At 37.7% G+C, this 22352-nt stretch overlaps 1 protein-coding gene across 8 annotated transcripts in view; it reads right to left on the bottom strand.

The window, feature by feature from the left end:
• Positions 1 to 22352, bottom strand: part of STAG1 (stromal antigen 1) — a 400292-nt gene that overhangs the window by 65652 nt on the left and 312288 nt on the right. For all 8 annotated transcript variants that reach the window (XM_036266503.1, XM_036266505.1, XM_036266501.1 and 5 more), the window contains one exon: positions 8367 to 8447. In XM_036266503.1, coding sequence (XP_036122396.1) covers positions 8367 to 8447 — 81 coding nt within the window. The remainder of the gene's footprint in view (positions 1 to 8366; positions 8448 to 22352) is intronic.

Genomic DNA, 22352 nt, shown 5'->3' with positions numbered 1-22352 from the left:
ACCATTAATTTTGTTAGAGAAAATCTCCAACACCTGTACAAGATAGCAGGAAGTGTTATATTTTGCTTAAATTCTTAATGTTGCTTTAGGCCTCTAATAAACACATTTTTACTTTATAATAACTTTATTTAGAATAGATCTGCTCAGTCTGTTCATTACTTAGACTATGAGGTATTAAATATCTTAAGGAGTTTGAGTATTTATAAATAAGGTGCTTTAAAGACCACTGTCCCTGTGTAAGTAAAAATAGTATCTAACTGGACAGGCTAGTGAAACTGAGGCAGCCTTATGCTGTCCTTTAAGGGGAAGGAGGGTATTCTCTACCAGAAAGCAAACTCCAAAACTGGAGGCCCAGGAATAGGGTCGTAACACAGCATGGTATTCTTAATAGCATGCTGGAATAATGACTTGTAAGTTTTTTTCTAAGTTGAACACATTTACTTCTGGCTTCCACAGGCTTTTAGAATGTTAGAGTTGAATAAAATTTTGGAGAAGTTCAGAATTTGGTATAAATTGCTATCTACACTTCTGTATTCCGGATTTAAAAAAAAGAATATTCTTAGAGTTAAACAAGAAATGGATATAAGACAAGACTTGGATTGTTTACCCCTAACTTTCCTGGATCAGCCCATCAGGCAGCTGAGGTAAGATATAATATTAACAGAAACATGACTATCAAAGAACAACTCAGAAGTTATGAAATAATCAAAGAAAAGGCTTAAAACTAGACAGTTAAGAGGATAAAATTTTTAAGTAATAAAAAGTAGTGAAAAAATATTAGAAAAAAAGAATAAAGTAAAAATGGTTATATACTACTAAAAATTTGTTCTTAGAGGGATAGCTATTATTTCCTACTCTTGTTCCATTACCTTCCCTCTTTGCAAGGTGAAAAAGTGCTACCAGTATTTGGTATTACAGAAATTTGGGGCAAGGACCTGAATGAGCTATCTCATTTTTATTCATTGTTATTCTAAAGAACTGGGAAGGGAAAAGAAAAGGAGGAAGTGTAAAAAGCAGTCTGTTGATTTTTTCTGCATTTGAGCCTATTTCTAGTAGGTTTCTGGGAACGTATGCGTATATGAAGAACAGCAAGGTTAAGTATGTCTCCTCACAAGTCTGGCCACCTTCGCCCTAACACCTCCCTTCCCCAGTATGTTTGGACGTAAACAAGCTGGAATTTGCAGAGGTGACCCTTCAGTTAAGAAGGCAATGGAACACACTTTATAGCTAAATATCTCAATGATAATTTGACCTGTGGCTACCTAAGGAATGTTGACTTTCTTTAATTTAAAGGGTCAGGATCCTAAAGGCAGGATGTTTGCCTCAGGCCCTTCCTACTGCTTTTAGAATACGAACATGCAGGGCAAGGCTAAGGGCACTACAAATTTAAGGCTACAGAGAGTAGGACAGCTCCTCCCAGTAGGAAAAATAAACTGAAGATAGGTTCTAGATCCCCAGGCCAAAAAAGGCAATAGGGGCATTATTTTAGCCCTAACTCTTATTTACCTGGCTCTTTAAATGCTTTGTATATGTCCAGAAGGAGCTGAAGGAAGAAGGATGTTTTCTGCTACAGAGAAGAGAAACTGAAGGCTGCTTCTACAGGACCAGCACTAGGGGGCACCGGAACAAAGTATACAGAGCATGACCTGTGAGACTGCCAAAGAGCTTCAACTCTGGAAATTAGGGGAACAGAGGAAATACCCATTGGTAAAACCCAGTGCACTTCCGTTTCAAATAAAGATCTCATCTTGTTTTAGATATGGTCTTCTTATACATTCATTTTGTAAAACAGTGTTCACTGTTGAGTTAAATTGTAACTTGAATTTAAACTTCAAATACAACTACCATTCACAACCACCTGAATAACAATGTTTATGACAATAAAGAAAAATAAAATTTAGAAAGTACTGTCTAAAAAGTAATTTGGCAATATGTATCAATCTTTGACCCAGCAATTCCATTTCTAAGAATATAAGATAAAAGTGTAAAACACAGAACAGCTTTTGCACCAGAATGCCCATCATGGCATTAATTTTATTAGTTAAAATGTTTACAACCTAGCCCTGGCCAGTTTGGTTCAGCAATCAGAGCATCAGCCTGTGGACCAAAGGGTCTCGGGTTCGATTCCAGATCAAGGGCATATACCTGGGTTGCAGGTTCGAACACTGGCTCCAGTTGGGGTCATGAGGGAGGCAACCAATCGATGCGTCTCTTTCACATTGCTATTTCTCACTTTCTCTATCTCTCCCTCCCTCCCACCCACTTTCTCTAAAAATCAATGGAAAATATCCTCAGGTAAGGATTAACAACAACAACAAAAAGTTTACAACCTAAATATCAAAGACAGCAGAATGGTAAAATTAATTATGGTATGGCTACATGATGGACTAATGCATATATTAAAAAAATGACCTATAAGCATTTCTTTTAATAACTGAAAGAAATCCCATATTAATTGAAGAAACACAAAATTGTAAATATAATATGATCTCAATAAGATAGAAAAATATGTAAGAAAAAATACTAAAAAAAAAAATACCAAAATATTACAGTGGTTATCTACAGGCGGTCAAATTCAGAAAATTTATTTTATTTTAACAATGAACATGTACTTAAGAAAGCCCACATTTATGAAAACCACTTTACCTTATATTTGACTACAAAAACTAATACACATATTATTAATTAAAGATGTAATGCTTATTTAATTAAATTTAATTATACCTGTTAATTAAAGATGTAATGGCCTGTTTGGCTCAGCAGTTAGAGCTTCAGCCTGCAGACCAAAAGAGTCGTGGGTTTCATTCTGGCCAAGGGCATGTCCCTCAGTTGCAGTTTGTCCCCAGCCCTGGTCGGGGTTGTGTGGGAGGCAACCAATTGATGTGTCTCTCTCACATCTATGTTTCTCTCTCTGAGCCCCCCCTTCATCTCTCCCTCCCACTCTGTCTGCAAATCAATGGAAAAAATATCCTTGGGTGAGGATTAAAAAAAAAAAATGTAAGTGACCCCCTTCACAGATTTAAAGGAGTTTCTATAAATGTACTAATGAGTAGAGAAAAACATAGTGGTCAGCTAGCTGGCTCCCTCACTAGGTAAATGGCTCATTCCATATTATTAACATTATAATTATTCAATAAGAAAATATTCATTAAGACATTCCAGTTGTCTCTAAATAATCAACATTACAAATTAAATATATAGACTCCCAAGAGTCCACCGCATTATATTTAAATTTTAGGAAACAAAGGGAAAAAAGGGTAGAGAGTTTTAGTTGCATCACTACCAAAGCCCTCCAAATACTTTAATTATAACTCACTGGCATTACAAAATAAACCATTTAAAATCATAGTAACTTCTCATTCAAATGCCTTTATGGATACAGCATGATGAAAGAAAATTGACCATATGACATAATTTTTCAATACCCAACTGACTAACAGATATTGCTGGGTTTGTGTTCAGTGAGGAATCAACCAATGTGCAGGCTATTAGGGGCAAAAAATAAATTAAGCCATAATAAAATTTTCTAGAACTGGTGTGTGTGTGTGTGTGTTTTAATTTTTATTGACTGACTGATTTTTAGAAAGAGGGAGAGAGATTTGTTGCTCCATTTACGCATTCATTGGTTGATTTTTTTTTTTTTTAATCTTCAGACAGAGTGGGAGGGAAGGGGGGGGAGAGGAGAAACATTGATGTGAGAGAGACATTGACTGGCTGCCTCCTGCAAAACCCTGACCAGGGCCGGGGACTAACCACAATAGAGGTACGTGCCCTTGAACAGAATTGAACCCAGGACTCTTTAGTCCGAGGGCCGATGCTCTAACACCTGAGCCAAACCAGACAGGGCCTCTAGAACTAATTGTATTAAAAAGCTTAATCATACATGAATTTCAAGAGTGCTAACAGAAAAACCACTACAACGAAATTCAAAAGACTTGTGATTTTAGACAAACCCCAATTTTTCTAAGTAGTAATCAGATTCCTTACCTGTAAAATGGAATTTTGATAATAACCACTTTATAGGATTAAGATCTAATTAATTTAGAGCATTTTCATTAACGTGATTTACAAATTTAAAACATTAACAAGGTAATAACAACAATATCTCCCTCTAGGCCTTATCCAAAAAGAACAGGTTACATCAAATAATTTCTAAATTCTCTGAGAGCTCTAATACTACATTTATAAACAAAAGAATAATGCTATTACTGCAAGTAAGATATAGAACACACTAAGCATTTTTATAGTATTCATTCAAACTCCACAATTCTGAGTTATATGTAATAAACCAAAACATAAGATTAGAATGGAGAATCAAGATGTTTTTATACTGGTAATATTTAAAAACAGTAATTTTTGTGAAAACTATCACTGTTAAATATCACCAACAACAAAACAACTACTCAAACAGTATCAAAAGCTATAAAGTGAAAACTAAATTTCTTCTTATGTCTGCCACCAAAGAATTTCTATTTCCTGTAGGTAAGCACTGTTAGGATTCCTGCATATCTCTCTAGACATCTTTACTATAGCAATTATTAATCATAACATTGATTACAGAATTTTAGAACTAGAAAAGGTTGGCACAATACAACTTTCAACTTTATAAATAAGTAACCTGAAACACAGGGAAGTGATTTTTAAAAAATGTTATTAATTGTAAAGTGAAAAGCACTTTACAATTCATGTAATTACTCTGACATAAGTTATCTGTTTTAAAATTACTTTTTTTATTGAGTTTATTGGGATGACACAGTTAACAAAACCATACAGGTTTCAAGTGTACAACTTAACAAAAACATCATCTGCATACTGCATCGTGTGCCCATCCCCCAAAGTAAAGTCTCCTTCTGTCCCCACCCTTTGCCCTCCTTCCACCTCACTCCACTTTCTTTCCCTCTGGCTATCACCATACTGTTGTCTGTGTCTATGTGATATATTTAAGTGACTTGACTCAAGATTATTTACAAAGCAAATTAATGACTGGCTAAACTATAGTTAGGAAGTCGTTATCTTATCAAGTCAAATGTTAATAATAGAAGTTATATGTGTACAAAGCTTATGTATGTGGTGCTTAAATTTTCAAAGATATCTTACATCATATAGGGGACTAGAAAGTTTGGCAATTCCTAATCTAGTAATTATGAATTATGAATTAAGAGGTCCCAATTCGATTCCCAGTAGGGGGCGTGCAGGAGGCAGCCGAATGATGTTTCTCTTTCACATTACTGTTTCTAGCTCTCTCTCCCTTCCGCTCTCTAAAAAAAATCAATAAAAACATATTTAAAAAAAATATTTTTAAAGTCTGCATGTATCTTGAAGATTTATACTCTTTAAGATTACCACTTAGGTAACATTTTATAGACACAACTGTACACAATAATTACTAAATATATTTTGAATAAAAAGATTATCAACAACAAGCCCTGGCCGGTTTGGAGCGTTGGCCTGTGGTCGAGAGAGATCTGGGTTTGGTTCCCGCTGAGGGCATGTACCTTGGTTGCAGTTTGTCCCCAGCCCTGGTTGGGTTGTGCAGGTGGCAGCCACTCGATGTGTCCCTTTCAAGTCGATGTTTCTCTCTCTCTCTCTCTCTCTCCCTCCCTCCCCCCTCCCTCCCACTCTATCTGAACAAAAAACGAAAAAATGTCCTCGGGTGAGGATAAAAAAAAAAAATTAACAAATTCAAAGTGAGAAGAAATAACTTGAGAGACACCTACGTAAGAATTTCACATATAATATAAATTCACAAAAAACTATAAATAAAAATCATCTGAACACTAAAAGTACCTAAAAGATGCTACAGAATTCTTTCTGGCATAAAAGAAATGAGTTGGCCACAAAATCTGCATTGCCACTGTGGCAATGACTATCTCAAAATCTGTATTATGATTAATCACAAAAATAACTCTTATTTACTAGGAAAATGTGTCAGATCAAAATTAAACAAGAAATCTCAAAATAATTATGCTATAATAGCGTTAAAAAATAGAAAATATTCAAAGAAGTAGGTTCAATAACAGAGATTCTCATTCCAATTAGGAATACAGTTGTAAAAGAAAAAAAATTAAATCAAATTTAACACAAACATTAACCATTAATTATGTTAAACTTTTAGACAATTATAGATCCCAAATTTATTAAAATGCAATTATCAACATTCATCCAAAATACAACTCAGACAACCTAAATGATCTTAGTGGGAAAAAAAAAGAAAAACCAATGAAAATAATCAGAGTAAAAGTTAATTGTGTGTAACATATAATAAACTCTCATTACTCAATTTTAACTTACATATATTCAATCTCCTTTAATTTTACTATATTAAAGAATATTTCCAAAAACATGAAAATGTAATGCAATTTTCAAGTGGCTTTTATTATTATAAAAGGTTAACTTCAACTTTTGCTTATCAAGACTAAATTGTCAATAAAATAGAAAAAACCAGGAGGCTAACCAATATATCAATCACCATCCTTCTAATTAAAAACACACAAAAACTTCAATTCTTTTCCAAAGGCAGAGAAATCCTCAAATTATTAATCAGTAAAAAAAAAAGAAAAGGAAAATCTTTCTCTGAGAAAAGAATGCTCCATATTGAGCTATTGATTCTGTATAGAAGTATAATATTAACATTCTTTAGAGGTTGAACAGCATCCGTTTTGTTAAGGTGAGAATATGTAAAACTATATATATACACACGCACACACACACACACACCTATATATCTATATATATATATATTTTTTTTGGTGATCGTTGTTAATTCTCACCTGAGGATATTTTCCCATTGATTTTTACTCAGAGTGGAAGGGAGGGAAGGGGAGAGGGAGAGAGAAAGAGAGAAAGATCAATATGAGAGAGACACATCTATTGGTTGCCTCCCCCATGACCCCGACCAGGGCCAGGAATCGAACCTGCAACTCAGGTACATGCTTTTGGCTGGCAATCAAACCCGAGACCCTTCAGTCCACAGGCCAACGCTCTAACCACTAAGCCAAACCAGCCAGGGCTAAACATCGTATTTTTATTTGGTTCTTTATTAAGTGTTTGCTCTTTACTCACATGTTCAAGCTTCTCTCATTTCAAGAGAGATACAGAACATTTAAAATCAAAATCTCATTTTTATTTTATTTTATTTTTTTTTATCCTCACCCGAGGACATTTTTCCATTTTTTGTTCAGATAGAGCGGGAGGGAGAGAGAGGAAGAGAGAGAGAAACATCGATGTGAAGGGACACATCGAGTGGCTGCACCCGCACGACCAACCAGGGCCGGGGACAAACTGCAACCGAGGTACGTGCCCTTAGCGGGAACCGAACCCGGGTCTCTCTGGACCGCAGGCCGACGCTCCAACCGCTGAGCCAAACCAGCCAGGGCTCATTTTTATTTTTTAATGGACCACTAAAGTAGTATAAATTTAGGGTCAAAACCTATGTGAAAGCTAGCGCATAGTTATAAATCTTCATGGGAGACTTGCTTTCTCCCCTTTAATCAGCAACAGATTTAAGGCAGGCTATTTTCCTTGTATTTCTCAATGAATGGTGTAGGTTTATTTCTAATTTTCCCTTGAGCTGGGAGTAGCTGTTTAGGATCCCACATTTTCAGGGATCCTAAAATCTGTCTGGATTAGAAAGATCCTTAAGGTTAAGTAGGCTTCAGTGCTCTGCTGACTCTCTTGAATCCTAGTTTCACTTAATATCTGGTTTGTATTTCCCTTTTTGTTTTGTACAGTCAGTCATAAATTAAAATAAAAATACAACACTTTGAGTTGTTTTTAACAAGAGTGTTGTTTAGTTTGAGCCCCAAGGTGCCATAATGCCCAAACTAAAAGCTACATACTATTATCTCTCAATATTATTCTATTTATTATTATTATTTTTTTAATCCTCATCCGAGGACATTTTTCCATTTTTTTGTATAGACAGAGTGGGAGGGAGAGAGAGGGAAACATCGATGTGAAAGGGACACATCGAGTGGCTGCCTGCACGACCAACCAGAGCTGGGGACAAACTGCAACCGAGGTACATGCCCTTAGCAGGAACCGAACCCGGGCCTCTCCGGACCGCAGGCGGACGCTCTAACCGCTGAGCCAAACCGGCCAGGGCTATTATTCTATTTTTTATAGCATGTTATCTATCAGAGTTATTTTGGTTTCTACAATACTTATTTCTTAAGCTTGAAGACTGGTTATCTTTCAAAGAGGTAAAATATACTTACTCATTAGGATAAAGTAATAATTGATAAAAATAATTATTTTATACTTTACTCAAAAGGATAATTTGTTATAACTGATAACAATAAATATAAATTAAGCAAGATTATTTTATTTCAGTAATAACCCTTCTGCCTACAGAAACTCTTACTTACTTTGGAAGGAGAACCATCAGTAATTTTCACCAACTGCCAAAGAATCGAATAATGGGAACACTGCAATGCCTGTACGACTATCTGTATCAAATAAAAAAATTCAAACAAATGAGACATATTTAAATTTGCACAGTTTATATCATACAATATGTATCACAGTTTACAGTATAAATTTTTGTAGAATTAAGGAGAATGTATAAAATAACATTTGGGTTAAAAAAAAAAAGACTAATTAATGTATCATTCTAGAGAATAAAGATACTATATCTTAATAAATACAGACCCAAGTAACATTATGATTCTAACAAAAATGTATTGTCATGAATACTTTGCTTAGTCAGAATTTTAAAAGATATATCTAAAACTAAAAAATTTATCCAATTTTTATAACTAAATAATTATTTGATTTTAAAGCATTTTAAATGTGAAATATAACACTCATACAGGAATGTGCAGAAAACATACATAAAACTTGAAACTATTACAAAATAATATTTACTGAATGTCAACTGTAATTAAAACATTAAAAGAATTTAAAAAAAATATACAACTTAATGAATGCCATACTTTATACCCCCATGACTAATTTTATATGACTGCTAATTTGTACTTTTTAATCCCTCGACCTTTTCTACCCATTACTTCCAAACCCTTTCCATCTGGCAACCATCAACTTATTCTGTTATTATGAGTTTGGGAAAAGAGTATTTTTGAACCATGGATGGAACTCCACACATGAAGGGGGCTGACTTAAGCTATAACCCTAACGTTGTTTATGGCTTAATCATAATCTTTTCTCTCTCCTCTAAAAGTAACAGTAATTTATTTTTCAGGCAGTCAGTACAGCTGACTGAACAACCTAAGTCTGCATCCTAAGTATATTATGCCTAATTGTGAACACTATATAAATGGAATCACAAAATATGTATCAGTTTCAATCTGACTTCTCATTTAATCATTTATGTTTCAAATTTATACATGTTGGTACATGTAGCTATGGTTCATTATTTTTTTGGTCCTGTACTTATTTATTCATTCTATTATTGAACTTTTACAATGCTTCTAGTTTTAGGGCCTTGTGAATAATGCTATAAACATTTTCTTTTTTAAAAATTTATCTTTATTGTTGAAAGTATTATATATGTGCCCTCTTTGTTCCCCATTGACCACCTCCCTCCTCACCCTGGTTGCCCTCCTGCCTTTCCCACACTGTGTATCCATTGGTTATGCATATAAGTTCTTTGGCTTATCTCTTCCCACCTCTTCTCCCCGCCTCCCTTTAAGGTTCATTAGTCTATTTATACTTTTTTTTCTTTTTATCCTTACCCAAGGACATGTATGCATTTTTTTGTTCAGATAGAGCAGGAAGGAGAGAGAGAGAGAAACATTGACGTGAAAGGTACACATCGAGTGGCTGTCACCTGCACGACCCAACCAGGGCCGGGGACAAACTGCAACCAAGGTACATGCCCTTAGTGGGAACCGAACCCGGGTCTCTCTGGACCACAGGTCGACACTCTAACCGCTGAGCCAAACTGGCCAGGGCCAATTTATACTTCTTAACTCCTTCACCTTTTTTGCCCCCCGCCCCTCAACCTCCTCCTATCTGGCAACCAACAAAAGTTCTCTGCATCTACAAGTCTGTTCTTTTTCTGTGTGTTCATTTTGTCTGTAGATTCAACAGTTTGATAGATATGCCTTTATTGCCATTTTATTGTTCATATATATTTTTTAATGTTTTATTGATTTTTTTCAGAAAGATAGAAACATTGATGTGAGAGAGAAACACTGATCAGCTGCCTCCTGCATGCCCCCCTGCTGGGGATCGAGACCACAACCCAGGCATGTGCCCTGACTGGGAATTGAACTGGCGACCTCTTGGTCCATGGGTTGACACTCAGCCACTAAGCCACACTCACTGGGCTTATTGTTCACGTTTTTTATTTTCTTCTTCTTTGGTGGTGATGAACTCCTTTAACTTTTTCTTGTCTGGGAAGCTCTTTGAATGTCCATTGATCCTAAATGATAGCTTTGCAGGACAGAGTAATTTTGGTTTTAGGTCCTTGCCTTACATCACTTTAAACATTTCTTACCACTCCCTTCTGACCTGCAAAGTTTATTTTGAAAAATCAGCTGACATTCTTATGGGAGCTCCCTTGTAGGTAACTGCTTTTCTCTTGCTGTTTTTAAGATTCTCTTTGTCTTTAACCTTTTGTATTTTGATGATGATGTGTCTTGGTGTGGAACTCTTTGGATTCATCTTGTTTGAGACTCTCTGTGCTTCCTGGACTTGTATGTCTGTTTCCTTCACCAAGTTAGAGAAGTTTTGTTTTGTTTTATTTTTGGTATGTGCCCCTAGCAGGAACTGAACCCGGGATTCTCTGATCTGCAGGCCGATGCTCCAACTGCTGAGCCAAACCGGCCAGGGCTAGAGAAGTTTTTTTGTCATTATTTTTCAAATAGGTTTTCAATTTCTTGTTCTCTCTCTCTCATTCTGGCACCCCCTTGATGCGAATGTTGACACACATGAAGTTGTCCCAGAAGCTCCTTACACTATCCTCATCTTTTTGGATTTATTTTTCTTTTTGCTGCTCTGATTCAAAGTTTGTTGTTTCCTTATACTCCAAATCAATGGTTGCTTCTTGGTTTTACCTACTCCACCGATTCCCTATAAATCATTCTTTTTTTTTTTTAAGTAATTCAGTCAGTATGTGTTGCAAGCACTTTATTTATTTATTGTGATACATGCCCCTAGCGGGAACCAAACCAGGGACTCTCTGGTCCGCAGGCCGATGCTCAACCGCTAAGCCAAACTGGTCAGGGCTATAAATCATTCTTTATTTCAGTTAGTACATCCTCATTTGTTTTTTAAATTTTTAAAAAAAATGTTTTTTCTTGCCCTGGCTGGTTTGGCCCGTAGACCAGAGTCACAGGTTCGGTTCCCGCTAAGGGCATGTACCTTGGTTGCAGTTTGTCCCCAGCCCCAGATGGGGTTGTGTGGGTGACGACCAGTCAATGTGTCTCTCTCACATCGATGCTTCTCTCTCTTTTCCTCCCTCTCTCCCTCCGACTCTATCTGAAGATAAGTGCAAAAATGTCCTCAGGTGAGGATAATAAAAAATATGTATATAAATATAATTATGAATATATATATATATATATATTTTTTTTTCTTTATTGATTTTAGTGGGAACCGAACCCGGGTCTCTCAGGACCGCAGGCCGACACTCTAACCACTGAGCCAAACTGGCCAGAGCTCTTTATTGATTTTAGAGAGAGGGGAAAGAAGAGAGATAGAAGCATTGATGAGAGAGAGTATCGATCGGCTGCCCCCTGCAATGTCCTCCACTGAGGACTGGGCCCACAACCTAGGTATGTGCCCTGACAAGGAATCAAACCAGTGACCTCTTGGTCGACACTGAACCAGTGAGACACATCAGCTGGGCTGACTGGTTCATTATTATGCTCTTGAGGTCTTCATTAAGTTCCTTGAGCATCCTTATAACCTGTATTTTGAACTCAGCATCTGTTAGATTGCTTATCTTCATTTTATTTAGTTCTTTTCTTGGAGTTTTGTTCTGTCCCTTCATTTGGGACATGTTTCTTTGTCTCCTCATTTTGGCTGCCTTCCTGTTTTTGTTTCTATGTATTAGGTAGAGCGGTTATTTCTCCCAGGCTTGGTAGGGCGGTCTATTGTAGTAGGTGTCCTATAGGGTCTGGTGGCACAACCTCCATGATTATCACAGCTGGGCAATCGGGGTGCAATCCCCATGTGGACTGCACACCCTTCTGTTATAATTGAGTCTTCATTGCTGTTGGAACGACAACGGGAGCGATTTACTCAGGCTGATCAGCTGCAATAACTGTCTGTGACCAATGACCACTAACCTCCTTGGAGGATCAGCTGTGCAGGGGCCCACCAGAGAGAGCAAGGCTTATTTCAGCAGGGCTCTGGTGCCCACTGAGCCCACCTCTTGTGTGTTGCTTGTGGAAGTGGCTGGGTGGTGGTGCTTTGATGTGGTCTGAAGCTGTATTGGCTCTGGGGACTCTTGGGAGACGCAGGCCAAGGTCAAAAGCTACAAAGCTATCTGCAGATGGCTGCTTCTTGTGCCGAGCTTGAAGGTGCCAAGCTAAGAACTAAGGCCGGGTGCTGTGAGTGCTGAGCCTGGGGATACTTAGCGAAGAGGTACAGGGCTCTCTGAGGCCACATACTGCTTGTTTGAGAGATTTTAGGAAAATTCAAAGCATGAGTTCAGACAGGCCATTCCTATGGTAAAGCCACTGGAAATAGTTTGGGTGGGACCAAAAGCTGGGTGGGGCAGGACCTCAGGGAATCTCCAGGGTGGGGCAAACAGTGAGCCAGGTTGCTGGAGTCCCAGATATGGCACCTGTCTGCAGGCCCTGTGAGAGAAGGGCTCCACCAGCATATCTGTAAGAGAGAAAGCTGCCCTCCCGGTCTTGCCCCTATGCCAAGCAACACAGTTCTTCCCCATATGTCTCTGGTGCCTTTCAAGCTTCTGCCCACCTCCTCCCTGTGCTGGAGCCAAAAGGAATTGAGTCCAAGTAAGTCTGTGCTCAGGCCACCCCCCACCCCCTTTTTTTATCCTCACTTGAGGACATTTTTGCATTTACCTCCAGACAGAGCAGGAGGGAGAAAGGGAGGAAGAAAGAGAGAAACATAGATGTGAGAGAGACACATTGAGTGGCTGCCACTCGCATGACCCCAACTGGGGCTGGGAACAAACTGCAACCGAGGTACATGCCCTTAGCGGGAACTGAACCCGGGTCTCTCTGGTCCACAGGCCAACGTTCTAACTGCTGAGCCAAACTGGCCAGGGCTCAGGCACCCTTTTTAAAAAAAAATCCTTACCTGAAGATATTTTTTCACTTATCTTCAGACAGAGTGGGAGGGGGCTTGGGGGGAGAGAGAGAGAAACATTGATGTGAGACAGACATATCGATTGGTTTCCTGCCACATGATCCCAAGCAGGACTGGGAATTGAACCGCAACTGAGGTACATGCCCTTGACCAGAATCGAACCCAAGACTTTTTGGTCCTTGGGCCAACGCTCTAACCCTTTAAGAGGAACTGTTGAGGACTTCAGCAGCCTCAGCCTGAATTCCTGCTGGTTTTTACAAGGTACGGGGACTTCTCTTCCTGGCACTGGAACCCTGAGCTGGGGTGCCTGGTGTGGGACTGGGACCTTAATGGCAGAAATATCCCTCTTGATTTTTATCTATCACACATGGGTGTTGGACCAGCCCTTCCATGCCCCCACCCACCCCTCCTACAGTCTTGATGTGGCTTCTTTAATTTTATAGTTGTAGAACTTCCATTTAGCTTGATTTCAGATGGTTGTTCCGTAGTTTAGTTGTAATTTTGATGTGGTTGTGGGAGGAAGCAAGTACCGCATCTATGTACGTTGCTATCTTGACCAGAAATCATGTAGGGATATTCTTATACCTGTCTCCTGGTGACCTGTGTTCAGATGTTCTTATAATATTTTCCTTGCCCCTCTCCCCTTTCCCTCTGAGATTTGTCAGTGTGTTGTTCCATGTTTCCATGCCTCTAGTTCTATTTTCTTACTTTGTTGTTCATTAGATTCCACATATAAGTGACATCATGTGACATTTGTCTTTCTCTGGCCTATTTCGTTTAGCATAATTGTCTCCAGGTCCCTCCATTCTGTCTCAAAGGGTAATAGATCCTTCTTTTTTTTACAAATGTATAGTATTCCACTGTGTAACTCTACCACAGCTTTTTAATCCATTCATCTACTAATAGGCACTTGGGCTGTTTCCAGATCTAGGTATTATAAATAATGCTGCTATGTACATTGGGTGCATATATTCTTTCAGGGTTCTTAGGATATATTTATAGAAGTCAGGTCACAGGGTCAAATGGCAGTTCTATTTCTAATTTTTTGAGAACACTCCACATTGTTTTCCATAGTGACTGCACCAGTCTGTATTCCCACCAGCAGTGTACAAGGGTTCCTTTTTCTTCACATCTTTGCCAGCACTTTTTTTTGCTGTTTCTTGATTTATTGATGGTAGCCATTCTGGCAGGCGTGCATAGTGATGCATAGTGATGTTGAGCATTTTTTCATTTGCCTCTTGGCCATTTGTATGTCCTCTTTGGAGATATTATCTATTCAGGTCCTCTGCCCATTTTTTTTTTTTTTGTTAGTCCTTACATGAGGATATTTCCCACCGATTTTCAGATAGAGTGGAAGGGAGTGAGGGGGAGAAAAAGACAAACACACACACACACACACACACACACACACACACACACACACACAGATGTGTTGCAACCCAGGTATGTACACTTGACTGGGAATTAAGCCCAAGATCTTTAGGTCCTTGGGCCAATGCTCCAACTGCCATGCCAAACCAGCCAGGGCCCTCTGCCCATTTTTTAATTGGATTGTTCGTCTTTTGTAGAGTTGTTTGAACACTTTATTTTATTATTATTTTTTTTTAATCCTCACCCGAGGACACTTTTCCATTTTTTGTACAGATAGAGTGGGAGGGAGAGAGAGGAAGGGAGAGAGAGAGAGAAACATCGACGTGAAGGGACACATCGAGTGGCTGCCACGCACGACCAACCAGGGCCGGGGACAAACTGCAACCTAGGTACGTGCCCTTAGCGGGAATCGAACCCGGGTCTCTCAGGACCGCAGGCCGACGCTCTAACCGCTGAGCCAAACTGGCCAGGGCTGTTTGAACACTTTATATATTTTGGAAATTAACCCCTTATCAGATGAATCATTGGTAAATATGTTCTCCTATACATGAGGTTCCCTTTTCATTTTGATACTGGTTTCTTTTGCTGTGCAGAAGCTTTTTGATCAAGTCCCATTTGTTTATTTTTTCTTTTGTTTCTCTTGCCCTACGTGATGTATTGGTGAAAATTCTGCTACGTGAGATGTCTGAGATTTTGCTGCCTACATTTTATTCTAGGATTTTTATGGTTTCATCACTTACATTCAGATCTTTTGTGTTTTTTGTTTTTTTTTTGTTTAATCCTCACCCGAGGACATTTTTCCATTTTTTGTTCAGATACAGTGGGAGGAAGAGAGAGAGAGAGAGAGAAAGAAACATTGATGTGAAAGGGACACATTGAGTGGCTGCCTCCCGCACGACCCAACCAGGGCCGGGGACAATCTACAACTGAAGTACATGCCCTTAACGTGAACCAAACCCGGGTCTCTCTGGACCACAGGCTGACACTCTAACTGCTGAGCCAAACCGGCCAGGGCTTCTGTGCTGTTTTTAATTGAAGTATATGAAGGAAACCCAGTCATCAATCCGTTTAAAAAAAAAAAAGTATATATTTTACTTGATATCATCACGTTTTAAATTTGGTTATTTTATTATATATGAGTGCTATCTATTAATTGTTAAATTACTAGAAAAGTGATATATAAATTAATTGTACTCAATGAGAAATTAAAATATAAAAAAAAAGCAAAGTTGAAGAAATGTTTAATTTGGGTGCTATCATTTATCCTAATCACCACAAATATAATTTCCTTTCCTTCTACATTTCTATTGCACTATATTCTAGAAATAGTTAAATTGTATTCCACAAATTTTACATGTTTCTAAATACCATGGAAATGAGAACCTTTTCATTTTTTTATTGGAACTGAATTCTGTTTTATGAAATGTTTGTCCCTATTTTTCAGAGACAAATAACAGAATTCAGGAAAATAAAATTGATTAAGAATCATAACATAAAAAAGAATTTCATTTTAAATAGGTCTTTTACTATATTTTTGTTTGAATACATGGTTTATCTTTTTTAAAAAAATATGTTTTATTGATTTCCTAGAGAGAGGAAGGGAGAAAGAGAAACAACAATCTGCTGCTTCCTGTGCATGCCCCCTACTGAGAATTGAGCCCCAAACTAAGGCATGTGCCCTGACCGGGAATTGAACCATGACTTCTCAGTCCATAGGGCGACACTCAATCAATCCACTGAGCCACACTGGCCAGACACATGGTTTATCTTTACTGCAATAAAGCATATCTAATAATGTGATTTTCCATCATTACAGTGTCTCTATTATCTTCTCTACTTAATAAACTAAAAACCGTAAGGATAAATATACATAGAGAATAAATCAAAAGAGAAATCAGTCAATGAGATGCTACAGGAAGCAATGAGAGTTTTAGCTGGTTTTATTTTCTAAATATTCAAGTTTTAGATAACTTAAGCAAAAGATATGTCTGATGTACCTACTCAGCACTGAAAATAAGTTATCAAAATTAGAAGTACGAGTTGGGCTGCTCTTGATGCAACACTAATAAGATAATATCAGGATTTTATGAAATATAATTAAATGACTGATTCGTGTCAGAATGACGGAAATAAGACTATCAAAACATTATCAATTTTTTTTTAATCCTCACTCGAGGACATTTTTTCGTCTTTTGTTCAGATAGAGTGGGAGGGAGAGAGGAAGAGAGAGAAACATCAACGTGAAAGGGACACATTGAGTGGCTGCCACCCACACGACCCAACCAGGGCCGGGGACAAACTGCAACTGGGGTTCATGCCTTTAGCGGTAACCGAACCCGGGTCTCTCTAGACGGCAGGCCGACGCTCTAACCACTGAGCAAATGGCCAGGGCACATTATCAATTTTTTAAACTCTACTTAGAAGATGTTCAACATGGTACACCTACTGGTCCTGTGATGCTTTTTGATAGCCTCTATAATATAAAGTACCATTGGTAAAGTGGTTTCTATGGGAGGAAAGAGAATATTAAAATTTCTCTTGAATTTGAAAAAACCTGAATTGTTAAATTACTATAAAAATGATACACAAATTAATTGTAATCAACAGGAAATTAATATATGGAAAAAAAAACAATGTTGAAGGATGCTTAACTGGGTACTACCATTAATCCTAACCACCACATATATAATTTCTTTTCCTTTTAGATTCCTATGGAACTATATTCTAGGAAGATTCAAACCATTCCACAAATTTTGCATAAGTTTTCTGGAGATGGTTATGAGAAAAGAGAGACACTTGATCTTGACATCTATTTCAAATAGAGTATCCCCACTTTAATCTGTTTTGTATATTGCTATTCATCATCAGTTTACTTTAAAAGGGCCCCACTACATTAATTTAAAATTTCAGTGATTTGAGAGAGAGAGAGAGAGAGAGAGAGAGGCTGATTTGTTGTTCCATGTATTTATGCATTCATTGGTTGATTTTTGTATGTGTCCTGACTGCGGATCAAACCCACAACCTTGGTGTTGTACTAGGATGCTGCTCTAACCAACTGAGCTAAATGGCCAGGGCCTCCACTATATTAATTTTAACTAAAAAGCTCACCCTCATTGATTGGGAAGCATTTTGCTTTCTCAAAGGTATATAACAATATAGCTAATAACACTTCAAAAGAAAATTAAAAACTTTTCCTTCCAGGTTTCACATCAGTCATACGGATATTTTATCCTCCACACCAGCAATGTTATCCTAACTTGTCCAAAAATCATTTATTCAACAACTTGATCTTTCTGTAGTACAGATGTAACAAGGACAAGCAAAAAAACCTAAAAAAGCCAAGAGATTTTCCTAACCTATGAATACTAAAGTCCTTCTGCCTTTTCTTGACTACCATTGCTCTGAACCTGGAGGAGATCTTTAAATAATAAATAGTAAGTGTTTGGTTTGATAAGACCAACCCTAGTTCTCTGTCCCTATGTTTCCACAAGGTAATTGTTCCAGGTAGGACACAGTAATGTGTATGGCACGTTTCTGGGCAGAAGTAGTTAAAAAGTAGGAGTGCCTTTTATATCTTCTCCTCCCCTATCTGCCAGCATAATACCAGTGTCCTAGTAGATCTTGGGTTCCTGAATGACTGGATGGTGGAGTGATACTCCATACTTCCCTTAATTGCACTTTATGGTTATGAGAGGGAGAAAAAAATATCTATTTTGTTAAGCCATGGAGATACTGAAATTAATATATTATAGGAGTTAGCATTACCTAGATCAACATAAATACTCTTTTATTATTAACCCTTTTTCTTAATAATGATTTTTAACTATACAAAAAAAACTATAGCTCTTTATCTTTTTTTTTTCTAAATCTTCACCCAAGGATATTTTTCCATTTATCCTCAGATAGAGTGGGAGGAGGGAGAGAGAAACATCAACGTGAGAGGGACACATCGACTGGTTGCCTCCTGCATGACCCGACCAGGGTTGTGGACGAATCGCAACCTAGGTACATGCCCCCCTTGACCGGAACTCAACCCACAACTCATTGGTTTATGAGCCGATGCTCTAACCACGGAACAAAACTGGCCAAGGCTATAGCTCTTTATCTTTTTTTTTTTTTTATCCTCACCCGAGGATATTTTTCCATTTTTTGTACAGATAGAGTGGGAGGGAGAGAGAGGAAGGGAGAGAGAGTGAGAAACATCGACGTGAAGGGACACATCGAGTGGCTGCCACCCGCACGACCAACCAGGGCCGGGGACAAACTGCAACCAAAGTACGTGCCCTTAGCGGGAACCGAACCCGGGTCTCTCCGGACCGCAGGCCGACACTCCAACCGCTGAGCCAAACCGGCCAGGGCTATAGCTCTTTATCTTAAAAAAAATATATATATATATTATATATATATATATATAATATATATATATTCTTTATTGATTTGAGAGAGAGAGGAAGGGAGAGGGAGAGAGAGAAACATGGATGAGAGAACATCGATTGGTCACCTCCTGCATGCCCCCCACTGGGAATTGGGTCCATTGCTTGGGCATGTGATCTGACTGAAAAATCGAACTGGCGACCTCTTGATGCACAGATTGACGCTCAACCATTGAGCCTCACCTGCTGGGCCTTAAAACATGTTTTTATTTATTGATTTGAGAGAAAGAAAGAGACACAGACCCACACCCACACCAATATGTTGTGCCACTTATTTATGCACTGATTGGTTGATTTTTGTATGTGCCCTGACTGGGGATCAAACCTGCAATCTTGGTATATTGAGACAATGCTCTAACCATCTGAGCTACATGGCCAAGGCCTATAGCACTTTATCTTTGATTAGCAGATTGAAGCACTGAGAATCATTCAACCTGTGGCTAATGATATCACGTATCTTGAAGATGAATTGTATTATTTCATGTAAATTAAGATAATTTAAGGGATAATAAGCTCCTAGAATTAGTTTAAGTTTAGAAAAACAAAATTTGGATGAAAAATAAAATCTGATTAAAGACTAGAGAATAATAATAAGGAAAAGTGTAATACTCATGTATGTGTAGATATAAACTATATTCACACAGCATATGTTTAAAATTCTAAAACTCCACATAATGACTGTGGGATAAATTTGGGCTCTTTCACTCTGCTGTTTCCAAGAGATTTTAAGGTGAAAGAGAGTCAAATTTTTTAGTGGACACATCCAGGACAAAAGGGTGAACTAAACTTAACACTATTCTGCTTCTGATATCCAATACTAGTCTTTCTACCATACTTAGACTATGTTAATATAAGTAATAATTAATCTTCTCTTTTAACGTCTGTAATAAATTAAGACTCCCCAAGGAATGGGTTACATAGGAAGTGAATTGACATTAATCCTTAGCAGTTCTAGATTCTGGAATTTTACTGTCAAGTACTTTATTTGTTTTTTATAAACACCAAGTATCTGAAACAAGGGTATGAAGAAATATATGATATTTCAAAGAGTCCAGAGTGGAATATTATATTCTCTTTTGGTAATATCACTGTATGCTGATCTCCAAAAGGGCGTATGGTGTATAGTGGAAAGCATAATGGATCAGAAATTTACATCACACAACCCCAGATGGGCTCTTAAATAGATTATCTGCACAAGTAGATAAATACGATGTAGGCTGTAACATAAAAAAAAAAAAAAATCTTGCTACCTTCCATCTCAGTGATCTATCTGCTCAAGACGCAATAAAAAATATCTGCTAATAACTTTGGAATAAAGCTATACAAGCAAACAATTGTCCAAACATGACATACAACTACCTAAACCATTAAGAAACAGTAACATGTCCGGCCAGTGTGGCTCAATGGTTGAGCATCAACCCATGCACCAAGACGTCACCAGTTTGATTCCTGGTCAGGACACATGCCTGGGCTGTGGGCCAAATCCCCAGTGGGGAGCATGCAGGAGGCGGCCAGTTGATGTTCTCTCTCATTGATGTTTCTCTCTCTCTCTCCCTCTCACTACCTATCTCTCTATTAATAAAGGGAAAAAAAAGAAACAATAACATAGTTTGTGGAGATAGAATTATGGTGCAAATGAAAGGTTGGAAGTAGGGAACATCCATAATTTCAAGAGAAATATTCACTTAAAAAGATATTAAAAATGAAATGAATGATTCATGCAAATAGTTTCAAAAAAAAAAAAAAAAGAATATATTAAAATACAAGAAGAGCCAAACCAGTGTGGCTCAGAGAATTGAGCATCGTCCCATGGACTGAGAGGTCCTGGTTCGATTCCCGGTCAGGGCACATTCCTGGGTTGCAGGCTGGATCCCCAGTAGGGGGCGTGCAGGAGGCAGCCAATCGATGTTTCTCTCTCACATCATTGTTTCCATCTTTCTCTCCCTTCCTCTCTCTCTAAAAAAATCAATTAAAAAAAAACATTTAAAGTACAAGAAGAAAAAAATATTGTATTTGTGACTTGGAAATATGTAGAAAGGCTTTCTATGCAAGACATCAGATAAAATATAACAGACTAATAATTTTGATTATTTAAATAAAATAAAAAACATTTTGTACCAGACATGATATATGTAGTTAAAATTCCCACTGGTAGCCCTGGCTGATTTGGCTCAGCGGTTAGAGCATTGGAGCGCGGACCAAAGAGTCACAGGTTTGATTCTGGTCAAGGGCACGTACCTCAGTTGCAGTTTGGTCCCTGGCCCTGGTTGGGGTCGTGCGGGAGGCAACCAGTCAATGTGTTTCTCTCATATCAATGTTTCTCTCTCTCTCTCCCCCTCTTACTCTATCTGAAGATAAATGGAAAAAAATATCCTCGGTGGGGATTTAAAAAACCCCACAATATTCCCTCTGGAAATGATTACAACAAATTATGTAGAAACATTAATATAGAAACAAAACTTATAAATTATACTAGAAGTGTGGTGCATACTTAAAAGTCTATTGAGAGAGTTCATCCTGTGTTTTTTAATACAACAACAAAAAAGAAACTAAGGCAACAAAAAGATGGGACAAAACTAATTGTATAGAATTATATAAGTAATAATCAGAGGCATAAATGCATGAAAGTTTAAAATAGTAACCATTTGAAAGAATAAGTTACCAAATGTTCACTGCCTGAACTCTATTTTTAAAACAGATGTTTATTCAGTATTTAAGCCAGGTGTAGACAAAGAAGCTTAAAAACAAACATACTTCCCTGATCTCAGAGAAGAATCATCTAAAAAGACAAATTAGTAACAATTACAATAAGTTAATAATTGGTCTGATAACATATACATACATAGGGTCATGTATTGAGAGGAGGGAAGAAGAACTCACATCTTTGCCAGGAAGAGAAAGTTATAATGGTTAGAAAACACTTTCTAGAGAAGGGTACTCAGTTGGTTAGGACGTTGTCCTAATATGCCAAGGTTGCGAGTCAGATCTCCAGTCAGGGCACATACAAAAGCAACCAATGAATTCATAAGTAAGTGGAACAACTAACTGATGTCTGTCTGTGTCTCTCTCTCCCCCTCAAAAACAAACAAACAAAAACAAAAAAACTGAGTAAGTAGAAACTAAATCACAAAGGACCATCTAGTTTATGCCTATGTCTTAGAGTGTTAAAAGAACACTTGTTTGGACAATAATATGGTCACTTAATCTAGATGTTATCCTAAAAATGCTAGGTAATTCATAAAGACATATGAACAGAAGAGTAACCTAATCAGATATCTAAAAAATATCTCACTAGCTTTGGCC

The sequence above is a fragment of the Molossus molossus genome, unplaced genomic scaffold (assembly GCF_014108415.1).
Source record: "Molossus molossus isolate mMolMol1 unplaced genomic scaffold, mMolMol1.p scaffold_m16_p_18, whole genome shotgun sequence".
Taxonomy (NCBI): domain Eukaryota; kingdom Metazoa; phylum Chordata; class Mammalia; order Chiroptera; family Molossidae; genus Molossus; species Molossus molossus.
This window is presented reverse-complemented; position numbering and strand designations above follow the sequence as displayed.